Source organism: Poecilia formosa, unplaced genomic scaffold (assembly GCF_000485575.1).
Source record: "Poecilia formosa unplaced genomic scaffold, Poecilia_formosa-5.1.2 Scaffold140, whole genome shotgun sequence".
Classification (NCBI taxonomy): Eukaryota; Metazoa; Chordata; class Actinopteri; order Cyprinodontiformes; family Poeciliidae; genus Poecilia; species Poecilia formosa.
The window spans coordinates 100,695-118,348 of record NW_006800079.1 but is presented as its reverse complement, the minus strand read 5'-3'; the positions used below and the strand labels follow the sequence as shown (position 1 = coordinate 118,348).

Genomic DNA, 17,654 nt, shown 5'->3' with positions numbered 1-17,654 from the left:
CAAAGAATAAAAACAGCAGGAATTTGATGATTTTCAGACCCCTCTTATTTATGTTTTTATCATGAAGAGTACTGCAGACTGAAATACAAGCAGATTACTCTACATTTAACTCCAAAGAAGGTGCAATCAGATTATGGGTCAAACATTTCGATTTACATAGCACCAAGGAAGCATGTTCTTATCCTTCACACCCAAAGCCATTTTAAAAATGTCATTATAGTGAGTCTTGGCTGGGCGATGTAGTCAACCCCGTTTTCACACTGTGAAATGAGCTTCACTGACCCAGACGCTCCCTGGGCTTCGAAAATGTGAGCCCTTGCTTCGGCTGATCTTACACCAGTCTGCCATGTGACAGAAGGTTGCGAGGTTAACAGAAAGGCTGGTAAAACATCATTGTCACCAATCAGGAAAACAAGCCCCAGGCTCCCAACTTGACTTGGGAAGCCGTATGATGTAAGTTACTGGTCCAAAGAAGATAAGGAACGGCAGCAGTGACATTCGTCCTTTAGGGTTAATGTAAGTGTATGAGAACATTGCATAGGCTTGCAAAAGTATTGAACTTTCTTCACATTTTGTCACTTTACAGCCACAAACTTCAAGGCCTTTTCTTTGGATTTTATGTAATAGACCAACACAAAATAAAGCCCAATTGCAAAGAGGAAAATATTATATGCATGGAATGCATTTGTATTCAGATCCCTTTACTCTTATAAACCTAAATTCAACGGCACTGATTATTATTATTATACCTAAATAGCAAATAAAGTCAGACTCACTACTTTGTAGAAACAACTTTTGCAGGAATCACAGCTGTAGGTCTTTTGCAGTATGACTGAACCAGATTTCAACATCAAAAAACAGAAACTTTTGGTCATTCTTCTTTGCAAAACAGTTCAAAATTTATAACATTTGTGAAAAAGCAACGTTAATGTTTTGCTACAGATTCTCATCTACATTTTGGACTGACTAATCTATCCTAGCACAACATACTTTGATCCAACCCGTTCCATTGCAGCTCTGGTTGCATGTTTACTGTTGCTACTGAAGGTGACCCTCCTCTCAAGTCTCAAGTGTTGTGCAGACTAACAGCCTTTCAGCTTCTCATTCTCGAATGGGGAAAAGCATCAACACTCGTCACCATCACATTGTTTTATATATTTTTTTCCTTCCCACTGCTGTGTAAAAACTAGATGTGAGCATCACTAAACCATCCAGCAGACCGATTCGTCCAGCAGGGTTGTGATTCTCGGCAGCTCTTACAACTCTAATCTGGCCAGTCATTTTAGGTTCATGGCCTTGTCTTTGTAGGTTTGAATTTGTACCTTACCATTTCCATTTTGGATAAGATATTAAACAGTGCTCTCTGAAAAATTATAAGCTTTGGATATCGTTCTGTAACCTAACTTATCTGTCGTGCACTCTGTGTGCTCTTTGGTTTTCATAGTGCCAAATGTCCAGCATTGTTTCCTGACTTAAAATTCCACACAAGTGAGCTCTGTAATTAATTAGCTGACTTCTGAAGGAAATTAGTTCAGTTAATTTTATTTAGTAAAAAAATGAATACAGTCACCTAATAGATGAATTAAATTAATTTTTTTTCCTAAAGTTTGTGTTAATACTTTTTTGGATAGAATTTTAAATGCACACACCCACCAGGAGAGGAGGATGTGCAACACCAAGCAGAAATGGTGGTAAATGACTTTATTTCATTTAAGTATTGGTTTCACGAATTGGCCATGATTAAAACCTAAAACTCGTTTTAAATAATAAAAACATAAAAGGTCAAGAATAAAGAAAAGAAACATTTATTTTGCAGCTTTCATGCTGCAAGGAGACTGAAGCATATTCACAGTAGAATGCATAAAACAAAGAAGGCATGTTACAAAGAATGGCTTAGGCAGTGGTAGAAACATCTCACTCACCACAGCACTTGATTAAACATGAGTTAAGATGCAAAGCTTTGCTCAAGGACACAGTAAGGTAGTATAGTTCAGACAAATTGCTCTGTTAGAGCACATACATAGTGTACAAACATGGTTCGATTTGCAGTTTGGTTGGCACAAACTATTTAAAAGTGTCCACTGTGAACGAAACCCCCTTCCTATGAATTGGCAATGAAATGCATGTTATTAAAATGTAAAGAGCCTCTGATTTCCTGCAATTAAACTATTGACCACAAAGCAGGCATGTCATTATTGAAGATTGTCGTCAAAATGGCAGAACATCGGCATTCCTGTGAAAGAAACAAGAAATGCAAATCTGCACTACTAGAAAGGTCGGAGTACAAGGATGCTTTCTTCTGTTTGTGATAAACTAGTAAATATATCGCATCACATCTGCACAAAGAATTAATTAATGAGTTTTTCAGTCCCCAAAATTCTGCAGCTTTTTACCTCCAGAACTACAAAGAATCTCTCTGACATTTTGTAATCCTACCGAGGCAAGAAATTAGAAAGGAATATGAAATAACCCTGTTTGGCCACAAATCCTCTAATTGGATTCCACTACCTTGGGAATCATCTGTGGGCACAAAAGTCACAAAGTCTTGGGGAAAGATAAAGCTTACGCACTCAGAGAAAAAAAAATAATAATTTGAAATGTTTATCAATTCAAAGCAGCCAAGTAGAAAGGATAAGTCTGAACAGACCAAATGGATGAGACCTTGGCAAAGCAGTAAATGTCATCATTAATGGACAAACATGACAGACAGCAGCATTATAGTTCCTACAGTTTGACAAACACAGAAACAAGAGGTCTGCATGATAAGGTTACGACTGGCTTCGGAAATTTAACGCGTTGTTTACTGAAATTCAAAGGCATTATTCAGCGTTAAACAGTGGAGAAATTCTTGAGCAGCATAGTTAGTGTCACTGGCAGTTTGGTCATTAGCTTAGTGTGAGCCATCAAGCACTGCAGTTTAAGTCACAGTAACAACAGTGGTCATCTTCCAGTTTTAGTACGTAAAATTGGCAACAAAGTGGTTGAGATTGTTGTAGAGACTAATCTATCACAAGCCATTACAAAAATAATTATCAATTTCCCATTTAAATGACAATGAAAGACATCTGCTTTGTTCCCCGGCAATACAGATGTGTGTTGTGGCTTATATTTAGGTCCATGAAGAGCTCAAAGTAAACAGCATCTCTCTCTGAAACTCTTCTTGCTCTTCTTGTTCTTTCCTTTCCCGTTTTTGTCCTTGTTTTCAGTCATTTTCTTGCCACGCACTTCACGCATCAGGTCGAAGAATACCTGGAGGGAAAATGAGTAGCTACTTGTCACATGTTTGGGAGTCAGGTAAAAAAATCTAACAAGTAAATCTTTAAAATTCGGTACTGTACAGAATTTACAAGTTGGATACGAGTGGTTCATGTTAGCAAGTTGCACCAAGGTTTTACAAATTCATGGTGTCATAATCACCAAAATTTTCCAAAGAGTGAATGGGTTAGGGTTTGTCGTTGGTCATATGGAGCAAGCTTCACTGACAGAAAAAATTAATTTTGCTGTTTGTAAACATTGTCGTCAGAACGTAAATGCCAACTTTTCCGGAGTGTTTGGTGGCCATTTACGTTTATTAATTAACTGATTTAGTTTTTTTCTTTAAAAAAAAAAAAAAAAACTTAATCCAGTTTATAACCTAAATTTGTAAATAACTATTAAATTTGCACATGTTGTGATTCTTTTAGTCAAATGTCCAGTGTGACAATGTGAGGGTTTTTGATATGATTATTTTTGGCCACTTTTTGAACTTTAGGACCAGATTAAGTTAACCTTTGTTAGATTCCAAATTTGTCAATTTTTTGTCAATTTTTGCTAGAAATATATATTTTTCAAAGAATCAAGTTGGAAGTGTAAAATTCTGTGTTCTGTTTCCCTAATAATAAGAAGACAACTAAATGCCAGCCATATAATAAAGCAAGCAGGACCGTCATCTCCATGTCAATCTGTCATTACTGCTGCAACACCAGCGGCACATTTTTACTTTCACTTTGGGAGCGGTTTTCTAGTTGAAACCTCCCCAGCAGTAGAAAACAGCACATTCCAAATTTGCAGTGAAAGGAAAATGGACTGCATTTTTATGCGTTCATTCTCCCTCCAACCAACACAAGTGTGATGTGCTTAATTTACCAAGAGACTGTCGGTACGACAAAGCATTGAGAGCAAGGAGAGGCTTTTTGAAGAGAAATTTTCTCAAACTTTTGAGTCAAGAAAAAGAAGAATAAAAGCTCTATGACCATTTTATCAAGCTGCAAGTAGAATTCTTGTTTGATCCATGAAACAAAACAACACAATCCAACAGCGAACGCACTCTTAGTGGCATGGATTTTAAAACAGATCTTACTGCAGATCCTGATTTCTTTGCTTACCGACAAATTCTGTGGAGGAGTTTATTGTTTTTGTTAAATTGAAAGAGAGTTGTAACTTTATATTAGCATTTATTTTATTTTATTAATTTACAAGATTCTTGAATTATTTTGAGTACAACTGTATGTTGTATGTATGGACTATAATACATGGACCTCTGACTATGAAAAATGTTCATTTTGGTCATTTGAGATTTGTATTTATATAACTCTGGTTTCGGTAAATTATGCCTATGAAGTGGCTGACAACAGTCTGGCTACCTGAGCAGGCTGTGTTGTTTTACTAACCAGTCAATATCAATGCTGTTGATTATAATTTTAGCCTTTTTCTATTCAGTAATGCAGTGAGTGAGCATTGGCACCTTATCCACGTTGGCTCTAGTTTTGGCAGACGTCTCTACATACTGGACCCCCCACTCCTCAGCCTTCCCGCGCGCCTCATCACCAGACACCTGCCGACGATCCTCCAGATCCGACTTGTTGCCAACCACCAGGAGAGGGATCTTGTCCTCCTCCGCCTTCACTCGCAGGATCTGCTCCCTGCAAGCACAAAACAAAAACCCAATAAGCAAGTGCAAGGGTTGTCGAATACTGTTTTTGTACTTTGCAAATAATAGGTACAATTATTTAACATTTAGCAGGAACATCATTGTTTTTGAAATATAGAGGGTTATTTTCTTCCCTGCAAAACAAATCCACGTTGGACTGCATGTAACAGTTTTGTTGCATTTTTTATATTTTTTTTTGGATCAGATTCAAGCAAATCTTTGTCAATTCCTCAGAACTGATATTGAAAAAAAGCTATTAATTTAATCCTAAACCAAACTTGTCTAAAAGAATGTCATGATCAAGAAGTAGAAAAAATGTAATTGAGTCATTTCAGTGATCACAGTCATTACCAATATAGCGACATGTAATCTAATTTACATCTCATCAAAGTTGCGGACCTTCAACAGATGCCACATTTACGCGTTTGCCTCACTGCATCATTACCTGAACTCATCAGTGGCACTGAAGGACTCGTGCTCTGTGATGGAGAAAACCAGCAGGAAGCCCTCCCCGCTGCGAAAATAATTATCCCTGATAGCAGCATAGTCCTCCTGGCCAGCTGTGTCCAGGATGTCGATCTGGACTTCCTCCCCGTCCAGCACTACCTTCTTCCTGTAGCTATCCGCCTTAGTGGGTTCGTAGTCTTCGACAAACTGAGAAGGAGAACATTAAGGCAATTTATTTTCTTGCGTTTTGAAGACTGTATGTGTGTTTGCACAAGGATGCAGAACACCAGATCTAAACAACCTGTCAACTTTTTCAGATTCCAGTCATAAAATTCAACATGTTTTCTTTGGATTTTATGGAAATCACCAACACAATGTAATGTATTTTACAGATTAAAATATGAAAGGTTTGACATGCACTTGTATTTACATCCCAAAGTCATTACTTTGCAGAATCATTGTTACTGCAGTGAGGGTGACACCACCACCTTTACAAAAGAGGCCATTCATTTTGAAATTTTTACCAAAACAGCTCAATTTGAGACACACTGAATGGAGACCATCTGTGAATAGCAGAATAGATTCTTACCTGGATGAGTGTGTGTGTCTGGGCCATTAAACCGTTGTAAATGTACAGCAAACGTTTCTAACTTTTCCAGAGTTCACCTCAACATGACACAGACCCAGGTTTTTAGGCGGGCCAGAGTTCAATTGTGCATTCACACCTCCCCAAATGAACTGGACTTTCCAGGCAAACAAATTGGGTGTGAATGCACCCTCCCCTTTCACTTGCACACTTCAGATCAAATAGCATTAAATTACAAAGCAGTTTGTGGTTGTAATATGTAAAAAAGATCATATGATTTCAAAGGAAGTTTGAGCTACTGGTCTTATTAAAGTGTTTTTAGCCTCTCCTATGTAGTCGTTCTGGGAGCCCTCATCTCATTTTAACAGCGTTTCCCAGGAGACCAATTAAACAAAGGGAACCGTGGTTAACTGATCAGATAGGAGTTTGCGTGTAGACCAGGTGTGTGTAGTATCAACTCACCTCATCATACATGAATTGCAGCGTGAGGGCGGACTTCCCCACACCTCCACTTCCCACCATTATCACCTTGTGCAGTGCCAGAGAACTCTGGTTTTTACCTTTATTGGCAGCCATCACTGGATTTTTCTCCGAGTCCTTCTCACACACTCAAACACATGTGCACACTCGCGCACGCAGTCACACACACATGCACACACTCGCCCACGACAGCGACCTGTGAATGACAAGAGAGGAAACTTAGCAGTGTGTACAGTGGATAACATCAATAAGGAGGGAACATGGGAGAAGCGGATGGGCAGATGGCAGTTGTTACTTAACAGATAGCAGCGCTCTGTGCCAAGGCTCTAGGCTGAGTTCCAACAAATCTTGAATCTTAACACCCACCGCACCCTTTAAAGTGCCAAATTGCCTACTCATGAATCCGAGAACTTTATAAAGTTGCCCATCAAAAGGTCATTGCAACTGATCAGGAGTAATGAAGCCATCATTCTCCACGGCAAGGCTGAATTTACGAAAGCATTAAAACAGAGCATCATGTGCTAGAGCCATTAAAAACGAAAAAAAAAAAAAAAAAGAAGAAGAACTGACTGGCCATCTATCTGCTTTATAAGGGCCCTGCCCTGAGTAGGTGAAAGCTCAGAGTCAATTGCTTTTTGCCTGCTTCTGTATCTCCCATTCCTGTCAGATATAACTTTTAAACGGAGTGCTAACGGACTCCACCGCAGATGCCTTAAATGTCTCATCTGAGCTTCAATTAAAATGGAAAGTATCTCAAGGTTTGAATGCGCTGAGAGCTGGAAACCAAGCTTCTACTTTTCATATTTCTGCAGTTATTTAAAACTGTGATTATGTCTGCATTACTGTCACATTACAGCTGGATAAAACACACTCTTCACATTGTTCCTTTAGCAATTAGAAGTCCAATCATTTCATGTGTGCTTTAACCTTCATTTCCTGCTGAGTTTGTTTGCCAAGTGCGGTTTCTGTTTTGACAGCCTTAAAAAGCCAACAAAAATATTTATCTTACTTTAGTTGATGCGGTAATTTTCTTTCATTTAGGTTGAAGATATAAACAGATGGATAGAAAAATCCACCTCACAACAATATACTGAATTTATCTCAAGTATTTTAATTTTTTGTTGTTTTTGCAGTGTAAACATTTTACAGACTACAAGCTTTTAAAGAATACATTATAATATCCCAGTTCAGCTTTTGCTGCATGTTGTTTTTTTATGCTTCTTTTATTCTATTGTGGTCATAATAACAAAAGAAGTCTCTAGTCTTTCCGTTATCTATTAAAAGTCTTGCTCTGTCTCGCAGCCTCAATGAAAACGTCTTGTGACGTAGAAAGTACCGTTTCTATTTATAGCTTCCTTTAACTTCATTTTTAAAAACACCTTGCATCATTTTAGAAATAGCTAACCTTGAATCTTTTTTCACTCAGTAACCTACCACCCTGAAAACTGTTGGTGTTAGCGTGGCCTGGTGAAGCGTAGGTATGACAAAGTGTGTTAACGAAAAGGATTCTTTGTTTGAATTTCACGGCCAATCAAATTTACCTCTATTCCGAATTGTTCTATTGCTTAATTTATACGTGTCCAGTTTAAAATTATCTAGTTACCGGTCCCATCTGTACAAGTGTTGTATATTTTGAAAAAAAGAAAGCCACTGACTTGAACTAATCTGTTGGCAGAATAAAAATATGAGGAGGAAGAACTCAGAGTAATATTAGTAGCATCTTTAACCAGTAAATGCAGCTAATCTATTAACTTAGCAAGAATGTACCAGTGTTTGGTCTCCAGGTGACCACTTTTATATTAACATGTTGTATCTTGCAAACCTAATAGAGAACACTCAGTAAAATAAAGTCCTCCTGGGTCCTGTGCTCTGATAAAAAGCCTTATTCAATCTGTTGTGTGAGCTGATCTAATACAAAGACTTAACACCATCATGTGTTTACCTTGCTCTGGATTGATGCCACTTCTGTCATCTATATCAGTGCACAGAATACCAACTGAGCCATCCAGCAACAATGTATAGCCAAAAGCACAAGTCCAAAACGAAATACCAGAGCATAAAAATCGCTCTAAAAAAGCAACTTTGACACAAACACCTCTGTAAGTTAATAATGTTAGACTCTTCTAGCCCCTCCTAATATGTTTAGTACCTTATCTTTAACATTTTCTCTCTGTCCGTCTCTGTAGAGAGAGATCCTTCCCTCCTCTCAGGATGTCATGCTAATGGAAGCACTGAGCTGATTCATAGCAGTATTCATAATCTGCTCCTCCCTAACAGTAAACATTTCTGCTTGAAACCAGCAACACTCTCTTCAGGAGACAAGACTAAGAGGAGAAAGTCTTTTGAAAATACCTTAGAATTTCCACTTAAACTTGTCATTGCAAACAGAAGGAAACAAGCCCTAAAAATCAAATAAAACCTAAAAAAAATATCTCTGAATGGGCCACATAATGTGAGAAGTTTGGCCATTTTTAACAGATAACAGCATCTGAGGAAGTGGCATCATGGTTCCACTTTCCCTAATCAGGGAATGAAGCCTGACCTTTGCTCTTCCTGTCTTTGTTATCCCAAACCAGGTCAGTGGAATAGTTGATATGAAGAATGCCCACATAAACACATTTACACACCTTCTTGTGGAACTTGCAGAATTCAGCATTTATGTATACGGGTCACCGTTTTAATTATTCACATGTAACCCACTTCCCTGTGCACAAGCACAGAAGGAAAAACTAGGAAGGAATTAACATTAAACTGAACTCAATAAACTAATTTAACCAAAACCTCCAACATTACAGCAACACGCTCTCAGAAATGCTCAAAGTCAAGATAAGCCAGTATTCTGGCAAGTCTCACATGTTTGGTGCAAGCCCTTTAAAGAGGATCAGGGTTTGTGAAAAGGGAGGGGTGAAGTGTAACAAACCACTTTGGTTGCTAGGCTTCTGAAAAATAGATGACACCATTGCAATGTGGACAGCAGACATTTATTAGCAAGCCCTTCCGAGAACCACCCAATCTTCAACTGGTGTTTATTTTAAGACATGGGTGAAACTAAAACTACCTTTTCCAGGATTCAGCATAGAAATGCCTGCAACTAAGCAGATTTTTCACTAACAGAAAAATGTACTTGCCCACCACTTAACCAAGTGTTTCTTGATGCAACCTTTGGTCATTTAAGTACGAAGTACGGGTGCACCGATTGCAGTTTTCTGGCTGATCGCAGATCTTCAAAAAGTCTGACCTGCTGATTTTAATTGTTTTGTCTGAAATGCTGCTAAAAAATAGCAAGAAAGGTGCTGAGTTGGCACCAGTGGGGCCACTATTGTTTACTGTGAATGTGCAAACATTATCTTTTGGGCGGGTCAGTCAAACATCCCTCAATGCAGAGTAACAGAGGACAGTGGCTGATTTTCTGTGGATAAAATCAGCTTCAAATTTAAGTATAAGCTGATCAAAATCTCCCAATATTCAGAAAATCATGGCCGAATTATTGGTGCACCTCTAGTATGAAGTGAAAATAATCACCTAACTTTGAAAACAATTTGGACAGCATTCATTGCTCATAAGCATGACTGCCTGTACATTGGTATGGTCAAAGAATATCCACCATCTTGACTTTAACTGTGTCATTTATGAACAGTAGCTTGGTCTCTCTCACACAGGTGTTGCATTATTACCTTTCAAGATTGATGAGAGTTGCATCAAACAACTTACAACAAATATTATGGTTAAGTCAATTATGTACAACACTACAAATAGGGTAGAGGAAGACTTATTTCTTACAAAATCATCTTTTACAGGATTATTGCTACAAACTATGTAGTCACAAAACAGTCTTAGTTTAGTTCTGGTATCTACCTTAGCCTTGAATCTCAACAAATTAGGTCACATTCATGGTTATTGTGTCTGTGCCATGTATGCATTGATGTAGTAAATAGACGTCTGAACCTCATTTGATTTCTTCTGTCCTTCTACTGAACCTTCAAACTGAGGTTTGTGATCAGATCACCTGCTCACCTCACCCTCAAAGATGGAAAACTAAATCTCAACACTGACAACTTACCAAGTGAGCAGAAACATTTAATTACTAATTGGAGCAAAAAGTTTATGTTGAAATCTCAATTTTATATATATATATATATATATATATATATATACATACATACATATATACACACATACACATATATTTTTCCAGAGAACCTCTTTGCTCTCCTTCATGTATGCATTACTCTTGTTACATCTATAAACCAAACAGTAAATCATCTTTTTAGTATTTTGTCTTTATTTGCTACAAGTCTCAAAATTAACTCCAGGAGCTGAAGGATAAACCTGGTTCTCTCATCTTGCTGTGCCAAAACAATAACCTGACAGAGTCACAGTAATGAGGGGAGAGTAAGAATGGGTAAGACGTTCCACGACCCCAGACCAGGTTTCAAGACTACGACTCCTTTATCACAGTGCAACAAACAGTGCAGAATTTAAGCGTGAAGCCCTGCAGGTGGCTTTGCAGAAGTCTGTTTGGTTCTTCATATGTAGCAGTTATAACAGTCACCGCCTGTGGAGATCAGGAAATGATTTACTATACTTAAAAAGACAGCTACAGCAGATAGGAGCCCATTTTCGTCCTACAATGCATACTAACAAGTATTTGCCTGTGGGAGTGTACAGAGAAGCCTTTGACAAAACTGGGCAACTGAGACCTTAAATCCTCCCTGTGTCAGAATCCTCCCCACTGCAGCAACACTAAGTGGGCTGCTTTTCTTTTTCAAACCAATCTCTATTTAAAACACTTCCTGTTTTATTTAATATGAAAATATCTTCAAGGTAAAAATGAGGTACTGTCTAAACTGTTCCCAATAAAACAAATTAAGTCTTTTCTAGGGTTGAAACAATTGGATTAATCGTGATTAATCAATTACTGAAATATTTGTCAACTAATTTGGTAGTCGATTAATCATTAAATGGAGTTAACAGACTCTATTAGAGATCATCTGCAGAACAAACTCCACCCTCATAGTAGTAATTAAGCCAAAACTGTGCAAACAATATTGCATTTCAGATGCAATATTTGTCTATAAATATGTTCTAACTCGAACTCCTTAATTGGCATAGTTTTGGTGTTTATTTTCTTATTTAAAAAATTAATTGAACTATTTTATTTGCAAGTGATGCTTTGGGAGCTTTTTGAGGAGTACGATATTTGCAGCGACATGCAACTAACAAAAAGTCAAGAAAAGCTTCTTGGAATAGCTGAGCTTCATTTGGATGTTTTTTTTTTTCTCAGTCAGAAAACTTTAAGGTTATTGCTAAAGTACTGTCCCGTATTTAAGATGATCTTGAATTTGGTGGTCACTTCTGAAGACACCCACTTCACTTTATTTAAGTTGTTTTTTTGTTTTGTTTTGTTTTCCATTGGTAATTGGTATGTCTATATGTTATGGCCCACAGAGATGGGAAGCTCTGAAATTAATCAGCATTTTCTCATTACTATGCAGCAAAGTAAAGGCATTTTAACAGGGGTATGTTGATTTTTTTTAACCACTGTTTGTTCAAAAATCATTTCATTACTGCTGACCAGCAGCCAGCTGCCCATTTACCATCTCCTTAAAGGTTAAGTTGCATACCACCACCTATGCATAGGGATGACACCTATAGTTTCACAAAGTAATTCTTTTTGTGTCCTTGTCCCAGAATAGAAGCAGAAAAAAGGAAAAATGATTTATTGACTCAAAGTGTGTTTAACTCACTTACAGTAGGTGCCCATGCATGTATTCCCCTTCAAGGTCAATTTTATTGGGTTGTTTTCTGAACAACCTACCATGTTGTGCTAAAAACAACAGGACAGGTTATTCAGTAATGCAGGTGAGCATTAGAGGGTTGATCAGAATTAATAATCCTTAATATTTTATACATGCTCCATGTATGATTTTGTATTTTACAGATAAAAAAAATATTCCATTTTATTTTTTTATGGATCTTTCTGTGTAAAGTCCAGTTATTTTATGAGAAGTCAAAGTTTGTGGCTCTGCATAGCACCTTAATAAATTTGGATCTGATTAAATGTACAAAATTTTAATGTACAAAATTAAATTAAATTCCCCACATTAATACCTGGATTCTGAATTTAAGTCAGATCACTACGCGTCTAGAAATTTTTTAAAAGGTAAATTCTAGCAGTACTAGTAGAAATTTATTGTCACATAAAGAACAATGCCTATATATGCAATAAAAAAAAGAATTACATATTATTAAAGCATTGCTTTACGTTATTTGAAAAGAAGACAAATACAAATTTTTATTGAAAGGTTAATTCAGCAAAACTGGAATAATTTTTCCACTTTAAATTGAGAAAATAGAAACAGAGAGTGATCATGATGGCAACCAGTATAGGGTAATTCATCATTCTAGTTTAAAAATAACATTGTCTCTTGTTAACAGGCTTAATTTCATGCTGTTTAATGCTTTCTCCACCCTTCATTTTGCCACTTTTATACAGATATATATGTTTGAAATTTAAGGTAGAAATTTGACAATGGGTGAGGTCGACAATAATCACTGTGTGCTGTCTGCTTTCAGATTCCCCAAAACAAAAGCATTTCAATTCAAATGTTTTTAAATTCAATTAGAGGATTACAAGTCATTAAAAGTGCTCTGAATTTTACTAAAACAATAAAAAGAGTGATTTGCACTGATTAGCCAGGGCATCAGATTGTTGTGTAAATTCATATATCTTTATTTGGCCTGAGCATTTACATAAATACACACACCATCAGGTTTGTGAGTAGAGACAACCCACTCGGTGTTGGTCAGTGAAACGATGGCCTTGATTATAGCGTATTCAGAGAGTGAGAGACTGAGGAAAGAGGGGGTTGTGATCTGAGAGACTCCAGGTGTCCCTACATTAATGAGAGCTCTAAAACTGGAAACTCTCCTGCTGCCGATTAGGATGCAACGAATGCAATTACGAGAAAATATTATTTAAAATTTAAGAAAAAGAATCACAAGTTGCATATGAACCATGGAAGAAAAAAAATAGCATAAATTCAGTGAAAGTAGATCTAAAATTTCTGACACTAACAGAAGTTTCCATCACGCTGAAACAAAGCTGCATTTTAAAAGGCAAACAATTGCCACAGGTAGCGTCTGTCACAGCTTGGCAAACATGCCCACCAACAGCAGCTGCCAGTACTGAGTTGAAGAGAATTTACGAATATAAATAATATAAAGATAATTTTTTTTAAAAAAGGCTGAACGTTTTTACAAATGTACATTTGCATAACTTGTTCCTCTTCCTTGGGGGAAACAGGATGCTCCGCTGTGTATTGCTAGTTCCTTACATCCTCATCTGCTTTCATCATCAAAAATGAGCTGAAGCTAAAGCTAACAATGCATCAGCTGAGTGTCAGAATCATCATAATTCAAGTCTCATTTAGTCACTCACTCAATCACATTAAATGCAAAGGTAATTAGTCATTTTTCTGTGCGTTTTTATTTAATTTCTGCATAGAATATTAGCAGAACAACAATGCAAAAAAAAAAAAAGATAAAATTATATATCGTATACAAAATCACAGCAATGTAGTGTTTGAACTACAAAAGTGACTGTATGGAATGTGGTATTTGTTAACTGTATGCCAGGTGTATGAAAAAGAATAAAATTGTGTCAGGAATTACTATGACAAGTTTGAGGTGGGAGATGTTTTTGAAAATAGCTTCAGGCTACAGGAAAAGAGACACAAAAAGAGCCATCTACTCATGTTAAGCTATTGTGTGCTTATTAGAACTTTGTTTAAAAATCTGAACTATTCGTTTGACAGTTGTGATGCAAGTGTGATCTGCTTGTAAATGTCTTTATTGCACACACTGTGGTGGCAACAAGTGACACACTGCTGCTCAACTCAACAGTACTTTCAGTGATAGTGTTTGTTGTATCTTTTTGACCTACAAATGGCACAGCAGGCAGATGGAAAATAACATGAAAACAGCAAAGCTGCATGATATTTGTGGACAAACAAGAGGTTTCATTTTAATATAAACTGTAGGTGTGCCTCATGTATTTTTGGTTAAAATATGTCCGGTCTTCACTCTCTGAAATGACTCGCACTGAATAGGGTAGCCAGAAATTTTACTGAAGCGATACTTCATTCTACTCAAGTAAAAGTATAATAAAGTACAGTGTAGTAAAATTACTACGAAAACATTTGTTTTCCTCCCAAAAAACATTACTTAAGTAAATGTCATTATTTACTACCCACCTCAGAAACATAAAGATGGTGAGGTCTGGACATGAGCCATCCTGACCGACTAAAGAGACGTGAAGGGGGAAAAAATGTCTATCATGCTCTAACAAGCTACAGAGTAAAACAAAGACAGTAGGCAGATGTCTACCAAACCAAAACCCATGCTGAGTTAAGAGAACATTGTGGCTTAAACAGAAATCATTTAAAACTATTTGGCCATTTTTAACTAAAAGGCTCGTGTGGACGTGTGTGTTAATGTATACTCTGAAATGCCTACGCAATGCTTTTAAGTAACAGCAAAAAAGTCCTAGACTAAAACATAGGCACCTTTGTAGAATCAAAAAAAGTTAGTAATCTGATATATCCATTGTGTTTCATTGCTGAGTAAGCACTGTGTTAGAAGTAACATTTGAATCTAATCGCAGGGGGGTTGGGAATGAGTAAAACCCACAAATGCTATTTGCTGTGAGAAGAAAAAATACCCAACAGTCTGCATTAGCTTCTTAAAAGGCAGGGCAAAACCCTACAAAACTGCCAACCAATTCTTAAGCTGGTTTCCCTGAAAATGCTGCAAATGTGCTGGGCTCAGCATTCTGTTTATGGGGGGATGACTGCATGTTTCATTCCAAAGCAGATCCTAAAACAACACGTTTATGCAGCCAGTTATCTGGAAAAGGAAACACACATTTCACTTCCCCTGCTACCTAAATGGACCTGTCATTAATATCGAGATGGAAGCGTGGTGCTTTGCTAACACCGTCCTATACACCCCTCTTTCTTACTCAAAAACAGAGAAGGAAAAACCAACCCGCATCTCGACATTACACTGTTTATATGTAAACTATCATCTAGCAACTGACCGAACTGGCTTTGGATCTTTATGACTCTGCGTCCTTTAAGAGAGGAAAAGACGAACGTAAGACCTAAAGATCAGGTTGCCTCGTCTGAAGATACCAACAGATTTACAACATCAGCAGAAGAACACATGAGCTAGTTTGGGTGTGTCTTCATAGTGGCAAAACTTTACAGCAGTAACAATTATGACCAAGGTGCTGCTTATTCAGACATTTAATGATGGGAGATATTATTGACGTACTTATATTATGAGGAACTCACAAGTTTGTTAATATTAAAAAGAGTAGTTCACCCAACTCGGGCTTTAACAGTTGCGAATACCGTTATTGTTAAAGAAAAATAAACAGTAGTTCCAAACCGCAGCGTAATGAAGTAAACATAAACGTTCATTCGGAGTATTTTTTACAAGTCAGAAAAAGAAAATTAAGTGCTAACAGATCGAGGGAAAATGTCCAAATCAGTTATGCTAGCGTGAACTCAATCAATGGTGCTGGTATTATTCTACTATTAATCGGGTTTTCTATTTAGAAAAAAAGTTTGACAACCACCACAACGTGACGATTTCATCACGTTAATCTGGTAACTACCAGTTTTTAAACACCCATATTCCCTTAAACGCTGAGCACTTTGCCTCCAGCAGTCACTCGCTTTGTCCTTAAAAACGTCTGGTAACGTTATTTCAAGAGCCATGCTAATAAGCACATAATAGTACAACTACTTTACCGAAATAAGAAGATTCGGACGCCTTACCGAAGCGTAGTTCCAATGACTGCCCTTGGTTGATGCTATCTAGCTGACTGCTTTTCCAGCGCAGACCGACGCATTGGTTCTCCAAATACAAACCGCTCCCGTAACAAAAGCCCCACCTTACGGAAGTAAAAACAACAGATGACAGGAAGTGACGCATCTGCCCTTGCTCCAGTTAAAGAACCCGGTTTGTGGTTTTTGTATCTTATAAAAAAACATGCAAGCAAAATTGTTAGAACTGTGTGGGACTGTGAGAAACATCGTCCAACCAACTTCTTAAACCACTTAATCGAAAATAAAAAATAAAAAAAATACAACACAAATGCAAAACAACCAAGAAACAGATCTTGTGGTTTTTAAATCTTGTTCTGAAGGTTTTTTTTGTTTGTTTTTTTTTTTCAATTTCACCTTGGAAAAACAACTAAGGAAGGAACTAAGGATGGATAATTGATTCAAAATTGTACTATGTAAAAAGGGTAAAAAGTAAAATGTCCAAAATCACTGCAATATTGTATGAAACTAAAGACATACAATGCAGCACCAGTAGAAGAGACCTTTCAAAGACAGCCAGTTCTTCACACGGTCAAGAGATAAACAGAGACCAACAATACCTGCAAACACTTACTTCTAAGTTCTGCTTAGACCCATCCATCCATCCACCCTCCATTTGCTGTACACTCTTGTCCCTTAGTGGGGTGGGAGGGTTGCTGGTGTCTAACGTTCCGGGCGAGAGGTGGGGTACACCCTGGACATGTCACCAGTCTGTCGCAGGGCCTGCTTAGACCCATGAATCAAATTTTTGAATCTGAGAGCATGTGTAATACTTGGTCCATACTGAATCCAGACAAAATAGCCTCCGATGGCAAGGCTTACGTCAGATACTTTTTTAATCTTATAAACATTTTAGCACTATGATGCTCTTATGCAAATATTTCATCATAGACATTTTAATCCTTCTAATCTTATAAAATAAATAAAATGTAAAAAATTCTAAACTTGGCATACATTGCATTTTTCTTTTTACATTTTAGGACAGAAAACAGAACCAGCTTCCAGAAAGTGAAACAAAACCTGTATTTTTGGAGAAGATAATAAAGCAGTGTCGTGTTTTAGCTTAATATGCACTCAAAACTCAGTGCAGCAATAAAATCCTAACTTTATGATTGAACCTTGATCTTTGGATAAAGGTTAACACATTAAGACAATAGCCTTGTTTTTTTATTTTTATAAAGATCTAAAAACTGTTAAAATTACAGGTTTAAAAGAGCTACCAATTAATTGGTTAGAGGCACGACAGTGGTGACGGAGTTCTCGTCCAGAAAACGTATCATTACATTTAACATAATCTGAATTGCAGGATCTCATGAGTTTTAAGATTAGATTAAGAGCA

At 37.1% G+C, this 17,654-nt stretch overlaps 1 protein-coding gene across 1 annotated transcript; it reads right to left on the bottom strand.

Annotated features, from left to right (window-relative positions):
* Window positions 1-1,789: 1,789 nt before the first annotated feature.
* ralba (v-ral simian leukemia viral oncogene homolog Ba (ras related)) lies at window positions 1,790-16,390 on the bottom strand. Its single transcript, XM_007562693.2, has 5 exons — window positions 16,268-16,390; window positions 6,405-6,618; window positions 5,355-5,563; window positions 4,724-4,901; window positions 1,790-3,249 (listed from the first exon to the last, which is right to left on the bottom strand). Exons 2-5 carry the CDS (start codon window positions 6,516-6,518, stop codon window positions 3,127-3,129), a joined length of 624 nt encoding a protein of 207 aa, XP_007562755.1. The 5' UTR covers window positions 6,519-6,618; window positions 16,268-16,390; the 3' UTR covers window positions 1,790-3,126.
* Between the last annotated feature and the right edge of the window lie 1,264 nt (window positions 16,391-17,654).